We start from the raw sequence: 7,546 nt of genomic DNA, 5'->3' as shown, positions 1-7,546 counted from the left end.
AATTACTTCCTTATTCCACTAATTATCCGCCAAGATGCCTCTGGATGGCGGGAGCAGCGGAAACGTCGGGGTGTTGTTGGGTACGCGGTCTAGGTTCCCTCCGTTTAGCTAGAGGAGGGGGAAAGGGAACCGTTCCAAAACTGAAAGACGTAATCCCGGCCCTCCGCACCCAGCTCCAATCGACCTATTGCGCCTCCCCATTACAACACCTGACACCCCGCGGTAAGAGGTAGGAGGCAATACTTTCCCTCTTCCCTTCCCCCAAAATCCCATCTCATCCCAACCTCGGACATTGGTACCTTTTTCCCTCTACAAAGATTTCTCGAGTTATCTGAAGTAGCTGTCGAGACTAAGAAACTTTGTTTGTCCATTCACACAGATATACACACCCACAACTCATTCACCTACACCAAACAATCTACCCTGAACCCCATCGATCGATTGAAAGGTCTCGCACCACCGAGAAGTTCTAATCGCATCTGAGCAGCATTACCACTTCTGCGCCTGACTTTACTATACTACACATGGCCGACGATTTCGCTCCCCCGTCGGGTCCCCCGCCTCCCAAGGCCCCCGAGGTTCCTCCCGGCTGGATCGCTAGATGGAACGACCAGTACAAAGAATGGTAAGCCCAGACATCACTACCTCAATAACTATCTGTCTCTCTTTCGTTATGCTCGCCGACGCTAACAAACGCACTTCTAGGTTCTACGTAAACCTTCACACTAAACAATCTCAATGGGACAAGCCGACAGAGCCTGCCCTCCCTCCCCCTCCCCCACCAGCAGAAGACGGGCACCCGGGCGGCCCCCCTCCGGGTTACGCCCCGCGCCCCGGCGATCACCCGACGCCGCCGGTCGACCAAAAGCACAACCCCTACGACCAAAAGGGCAACCCCTACGAGAACCAGTCCTCGACCCCGCAGCCGCCCGGCGCAGGCGGCTCCAACACAATGTCCGAGGACGAGCGCCTAGCCCGCCAGCTCCAGGCCGAGGAGGAAGCTCGCGCTCGTAGCGGCGGCGGCGGCAGCCACTCCCCTATGCCGCCGGGCTACAACCTCCAGCAGCAGCAACACCAGCAGTCGCAGTCGCCGTTCCCCGACCAGCTCCCGCCCCGCGCGCAAGAGACAAGGGGAAAGAGCTCCGGCGGCTTCTTGGGCAAGCTGCTGGGCAAGGCCAAGACAGGCGGCATGGGCAGCTCGAGCCACGCCCAGCCGCAGTACGGAGGGTACCCCCAGCAGCAAGGATACGGCGGCTACCCGCCCCAGCAGCAGCAGTATGGCGGTTACCCCCCTCAGCAGCAATATGGCGGCTATCCGCCTCAGCAGGGTTACGGAGGATACCCTCAGCAGCAGGGCTATGGCGGATATCCCCAGCAGCAGGGCTACGGCCGGGGCATGGGTGGAATGGGTGGAATGGGCGGCGGTCGGAAAGCCGGCGGCGGCGGCATGGGTATGGCGGGCGGTCTTGCGCTCGGTGCCGGTGCCGGTCTGCTTGGTGGTGCCCTGATAGCGGATCACATCAATGATGAGCAGCAGGAGGCGTACGCTGAGGGATACAGTAAGTTGCACCCTTTGAGTCTATGGCTTGATATTTGAATAATTGCTAACTTTGGTACAGACGACGGACAGGACAATGATGATTTCGGCGGTGGTGACGACTTTGGAGGTGACTTCTAAGTGACTGATACCGGATTACAGCCAGCTTATTTTAACGTACCTTACTAAATGGATCATGAGAGAATGGTTGGCAGGTAAAGGGATGGACTAGGGCGGGTTTCAGGGGGGCATCACTGCGTCTAATATGCGTTCTTCTCACGAGTAAAAAGAGCCCCTGTTGCATTTGAACATCATGTCTCTTTGCCTTTTCAGACGAATGCTATGATGCATCAGCCTGTGTGACGACGAATATATCTTTGTAGCATTGCAGATCCAATCTTAATACTACTATCAGTAACAGAACAGAAACACGAAAATAAGTAGGCAACGACGGATACGGACCACTCAACTCGCGCCTCTCGGCCGGCGCCACCTCGACTTCCTTGGAGTATACGTTGCTTCAACCACTCCACCGTCGTAGTCTGACCTGACCCGCCCACATAAACGGGCGCCTACTGTGCTGGTGACGAGAACCGGTGTTGCGGACGGATTCACGTATATCTGGGCTGCCCGAGGTAAGGTATGATCACCAGCCCAATGACACGCAAGAAAGTGTTAATGGTAGTACGGACTTCCGATATCCTTACTTCATCAAAGCTCGTAAAACGTATTTTATAGGGAATCGAGGTCTAAGAAGCGCCGTAGGCTGTACCCCATGTCTTATAGGAGCCGTGATAACAATCTTGAGCAACCGTGTAACTGTACTCTGCCTCCCCCGCATTACTTCCCTCTTCCACGACACTCCCTCTTACCTCCGCACGCCCTTCTCCTTCTTCCCACCAGCCCCACCACTCGAGGCACCAGAACCGGAAGACTCTTCCTTCTTGCTGCTGCTGCCGGTGCCGGCGAGGAAGCCCGCCATGTCAAAGTTGGCCATGGGGTTCGCGTCGCCGCCTCCGCCGCCGCCGCCGAGGAGGGAGTTCATCGGGTTGCTCTTTTGGCGTTCTTCGAACTCGGCGCGCATTTCGGGGTCCACTACAAACGGTTCGTGTTAGAATGACTTTCCGTCGAGGAACGGGGAAGAGGTTCGGGTTTTGAACGTACTGTTGTCCATGAGGTAGGGCATGCCGAGGAAGATGCCCATGCTGATGAGGCCGAGGAGGATCATGGGGTTCTTGAGGATGGTGAGGATGGAGACTGCGAGGTTGGTTGTTAGCGTTTTCTGTGCTCCCCGGTTGTTTCGATATCTCGGGAAAGAGGTGCTCGTCATGAAAAGTGCCGACAGCTCTGGGAGCTCGGCTTCCTCGCCATAGACACCAAACAAACCCAACACTATTAAATTCATATAGGAGGTCATAGGGACGAGGGGGAAAAAGACGGGAAGAGAAAACACTCACACTTGCTCCTCTCCACAAAATAATTCTTCTGCCCCAACACCCTAACCTCAAACCCCTTCGCACCGCCCTCAAACTCCTTGGCCGCATACGCCTCGCCCTTGTTATCCCAATCGTTACCGCGGTACGTCTCCCACGCCGCCAACCCGCCCTCGGCATCGACATCGAGTCTCAGGGGCGCAAAGGCGTGGGTCGCGCAGTGGATGTCGACGAGGTAGGAGGAGCCCGCGCTGCCGCCGCCGCCGGTGAGGTTGTGGAAGACGAACGTGTTTTTTACGGACAGGGGCGCGGAGAAGGTGGCGCCGAGGGAGGAGAGCGTCGCGTGGGTTGACGGCGGGAGGGTGTAGGGGTTCGGGAGGGCTTGGGAGGAGGGGATCGAGAGGGTTAGGGAGGCGGCGGATGCTGATGTCGCCGCGAGGGCGAGGGCTGTGAGGAGGCGCATTGCGAATGGGCGGTGGGAAGGAGATTCGTTGGATGGTTCTTGGGCGAGGGAGGGTATTCGGAAGGAAGAACGACAAGCAAGAAGAGACGGGGTAACAAAAGGGAGACGAAAGGAGAGTTTGTCGAGAGGGCGGGGGAGGATTTCCGTGATGTTCTTCGAGGTGGGATGGCGAGGAATATAGCTTAAATCGGCGGGCCGTGGGATTTGGAGCTTGGATGGGGATGGACACACACACACGCACAGTCAGAGAGCAAGACAAGAGGCGTCGTTGAATGGAGCGAACCTCTCTCGGCCAATCAGAGTCCGTTGGCGGAGTAAACCGGTGGTCGTCTACCGCGCGCCGGGGGGTTGTGGAGACGGTGAACATCCCCCCCGCCCATTCCAGTTGGGAGCTACCTACTTATTCGCACCGGCGCCGGTTTTTGGCCGGGTCGGATTACAACCACAGACCTTGTTGGGATCCCGCACGTTTCTTCGTCCCCGCGATTCTGAGGGTTTGTTCGTAGGGTTGTATATGCCCAGAACAGTTGTCAGTCCGTCAACCTCGTGACTCCATCTCAGCTCCTGTATCTATCAACCCCCACGAATATCTGCCGCCCAAATCACTGGGTCTCCATCGCATTGCAACGGCAACATGTGTTTTCGCATATCCACACAAGAAAGGTGAAGACTAAAAATGCCGTCGCGCCGCCCACTAGGAATTTGTGGCGTCGGCACGTTTCATTTCGTTGCGTGCTTTGCGAGTTGCCACGGGGGGAAGCTAGGCCGGGTTGATCACACAACTTTCTTATCGGAGGAAGGACACCAGGGATCAGGAGGTGTTCACTTTTCACGCGCATCCATTTTCCTTATGATCTTCGGTACCTGGTGTGCCTGGGTATCTTTCATGGGTTGGGTCGGGCATGGACTGGCATGGCAGATGTGTGATGTGCGCCACTCGTCCCTTGCTTATCACATCTACAGCGGACGTCGTCGGACGCGGGAATCCAGGCCTGGGCAACGCTGACTTGGCTGGGTCAAAACTTTGCGAGTGTTTCTGATCATGTTGCACGAGGAACGATCAAGGGGGTGTTTCAAGCATGATGGCGTTTCTTCGGCTTTCTCTTTTCTCTCCGTGCAAACAAAGCCACGTATTGATCAAGACAGGGCGACCAGGTAAGACAAGAATCGTAAGTTGCTTTTTCTACGGGTATTTTATCGTTCTCGTACATTTGGCAGAAAAAACAAGGCAAAAAACAGAAATCAAATCATTTCAGGCGCGCGCATGTCTTGTCACCGACCTACGGCGCAAGCGGCGCGTCGTCCTGCTTGGTCTCGGCCGCGGGGGCGGGCTTGCCCGTGGTGGACGCGGAGGAGGCATTCTTGAAGGACTGCTCAAAGTCGGCGATAATGTCGTCAATGTGCTCCGTGCCGACCGAGATGCGAATGAGGTCCTCGCTGACGCCGGAGCTCGTCTTCTCCTCGTCGGAGAGCTGCTCGTGGGTGGTGGTCCAGGGGCTTTTTGGCCATGGTTAGCGGGTGGAATTATTGGTCAAAAGAGAGAGAGAGGGAGAGCAAGTGCTTTCTCTAGTCTGCTGTACTCTCTCACTCCATGGTGAAGGGGTGTAAACTTACTGAATAGCCAAGGTCTTGGAATCACCGACGTTGGCGAGGTTAGAAATGAGCTTGAAGCCATCGACAACCTGGCTACCAGCATCACCACCGCCCTTGACACCAAAGCTAAGAACACCACCAAATCCGCGCTTGAGGTACTTCTTGGCCGTCTCGTGGTACGGGTGGCTCTCGAGACCAGGGTACGACACCCAGCTCACATAGTCGCTAGCCTCGAGCCACTTGGCGAGCGCGAGTGCGTTTTGCGCGTGGCGCTCGGCGCGCAGCGACAGGGTCTCGATGCCGATAATGAGCTGCTGGGCGGCAAAGGGGTTCAGGGAGGCGCCGAGGTCGCGGAGGATCTCAACGCGAGCGCGGATGATGAAGGTGATGGGGCCAAAGGTCTCCCAGAACTTGAGGCCGTGGTAGCCGTCCGAGGGCTCCGTCATTTGCGGGAAGCGACCGTTGTCCCACTTGAACTTGCCGCTGTCGACGATGACGCCGCCGATGGTGGTGCCGTGGCCGCCGATCCACTTCGTCGCCGAGTGGACTACGATGTCGGCGCCGTGGTCGATGGGGCGGATGAAGTAGCCGCCTGCGCCAAAGGTGTTGTCGACCTGTGGGTTTCCGGTGTTAGCTTGCCGTCTGATGTTTGTGCAACTTGCGATGGAGACGGAAGGGGGAGGGGGGGGCTTACAATGACGGGGACGCCCTTCTCGTGCGCAACCTTGGCAATAGCCTCGAGGTCCGGGACGTTGTACTTTGGGTTTCCAATGCTCTCGACGTAGACGGCCTTGGTCTTGTCGTCAATGGCGGCGGCGATGTCCTCGACGCGGTCGCCGTCGACAAACTTTGTGTGGATGCCGAGGCGGGGGAGAAAGACCTTGAACTGGTTGTATGTGCCGCCGTATAGCAGCGAGGTGGAGACGATGTTGTCGCCGGCGTGCGCGAGGGCGTTGATGGCGATGAACTGGGCGGCTTGGCCAGAGGATGTGGCCAGGGCCGCGACACCGCCCTCGAGCGCGGCGATGCGCTTCTCAAAGACGTCGACGGTGGGCTGGAGGAGTGGGAAGGAGGGCACGGTCAGTTTTCAAGCTTGGTACACTATATAACATGAGGTTGTCGAGGAAAGTGTGACTTTGACGTACGTTCATGATGCGGCTGTAAATGTTGCCAAACTCCTTGAGGCCAAAGAGCCTCGCGCCGTGAGCTGAGTCATTGAAGGTGAAACTCTACACATATTGAGATCAGCTGTCAGCACTGCGATGTTTGCGCCCGCGCTCGCGAGAGAAGAGAGCTTGGTTGCTCGTCGTTGTCGGGAAGGGTTTACGAACCGTGGTCGCGTAGATTGGGACGGCGCGCGAGTTTGTGGTTGGATCGGGTTCCTGGCTACAGAGACACGACAATCCCCACACGTCAGCTTGTTATCAGGTCTCGAACAGCTCCAAAAGCAACGGGAAGGTTGTTTTCCTCCCCCGAAGGCATGTTTGCTCGGTGTGGTGGTGGTGGGCAGTGTTCATGAAAGAGAGCATACGTACCCCGCATGGAGCTGGAGAGTCTCAAAGTTCTTGCTCAATTCTTCAGCCATTGTTCAAGTTTGACTTTCTTCTTTAGCAAAGAATGTGTATACAGAAAGAGGGAGGAATTGGAGACACGGAGAAGAGATGAGGAGGGGAAGGAGGCAGGTTTTCTCTAAAGGTGTGCGAGCACAAGAGCAACGGGGACGGTGACGCGCTTAAGAGAGAGAGACACACACACAAAAGAGACGGGCCGGCAACGGAGTACGCAACGGCAAAGGAAGAGCACGGAAGAGGGGAGGGGGAGGGGGGGTAAGTAGGGGTCGTTGTCCAGCAATGGGAAGAGTGAGGCAGAGAAAATGGGCTAGCTACGATGATGCCATTGAGGGGACATCACACCATAGGTTGGCCTGTTGTATGAGTGTGTGTATATGCAATTGACCTCTTGGCCTTGTAAGGAGGGTCACCAGGGACCGAAGGAAAAAAAGTTGTCTACCAGGCAAGGTAGGTATCTCAAGGAAGCAACTTCTCAAAGGTATCGTTTCCCGATGGAGGAGGGGACCCCTCCAAATCCCGCGGTCAGCTACCAGGGAGCTTGAATTATAGCCAATTGGATCCGAGGGAAACGTCCAATAGTTTGGTTCCGTCGACAAATGAGAGCTTGTCACATTTCTCATCTCTTTACGATGCTGCAGCAACGGCTGGCTCTCTCGTCGCTCATGCGAGGTGAGGTGCTGGTGAGTTGAGAGCTCTTGGAGCTTCGAGGTGCGAAGAGAGCGCCGATTTAGGCAATGGGGGTGGGGCTTGGCCAGAGCACGCAATCGACGCCGAAATGTCACTTTGCGGGGCAAATGGCACCAAAGGAGGGGCAACGGGAGGCAGAGAAACCCACTAGACCCCCCGCGAGATTTGGAGAAGTTTTGTTGTCAATCGGTGTGGTTGCCGGCCGAGGGTTCACCGAGTGCCTAATTGTCTCATTGGACTTGTCTTCATTAACACAGTGAGA

At 56.4% G+C, this 7,546-nt stretch overlaps 3 protein-coding genes across 3 annotated transcripts; 1 reads left to right on the top strand and 2 right to left on the bottom strand.

The window, feature by feature from the left end:
- Positions 1–524: 524 nt before the first annotated feature.
- Positions 525–1,678, top strand: CPAR01_12919 (uncharacterized protein; the record flags this gene model as incomplete). Its single annotated transcript, XM_060497173.1, has 3 exons — positions 525–625; positions 706–1,559; positions 1,620–1,678. The coding sequence occupies 3 exons, from the start codon at positions 525–527 to the stop codon at positions 1,676–1,678; spliced, it is 1,014 nt and encodes a 337-aa protein (XP_060344706.1).
- Positions 1,679–2,405: 727 nt separating this feature from the next.
- CPAR01_12918 (uncharacterized protein) lies at positions 2,406–3,433 on the bottom strand (the record flags this gene model as incomplete). The annotated part of the gene is made up of 3 exons (XM_060497172.1): positions 2,406–2,632; positions 2,702–2,794; positions 2,995–3,433. The coding sequence occupies 3 exons, from the start codon at positions 3,431–3,433 to the stop codon at positions 2,406–2,408; spliced, it is 759 nt and encodes a 252-aa protein (XP_060344705.1).
- Positions 3,434–4,713: 1,280 nt separating this feature from the next.
- On the bottom strand, positions 4,714–6,611 carry CPAR01_12917 (O-acetylhomoserine aminocarboxypropyltransferase/cysteine synthase; the record flags this gene model as incomplete). Its single annotated transcript, XM_060497171.1, has 6 exons — positions 4,714–4,930; positions 5,048–5,640; positions 5,721–6,080; positions 6,172–6,255; positions 6,358–6,412; positions 6,562–6,611. 6 exons carry the CDS (start codon positions 6,609–6,611, stop codon positions 4,714–4,716), a joined length of 1,359 nt encoding a protein of 452 aa, XP_060344704.1.
- Positions 6,612–7,546: the final 935 nt, after the last annotated feature.

The sequence above is a fragment of the Colletotrichum paranaense genome (genome assembly GCF_030867605.1).
Source record: "Colletotrichum paranaense strain IMI 384185 chromosome Unknown Scaffold_11.1, whole genome shotgun sequence".
NCBI lineage: Eukaryota > Fungi > Ascomycota > Sordariomycetes > Glomerellales > Glomerellaceae > Colletotrichum > Colletotrichum paranaense.
Note: the sequence above shows the minus strand (reverse complement) of the source record. Positions and strands in the feature narration are given on the sequence as shown.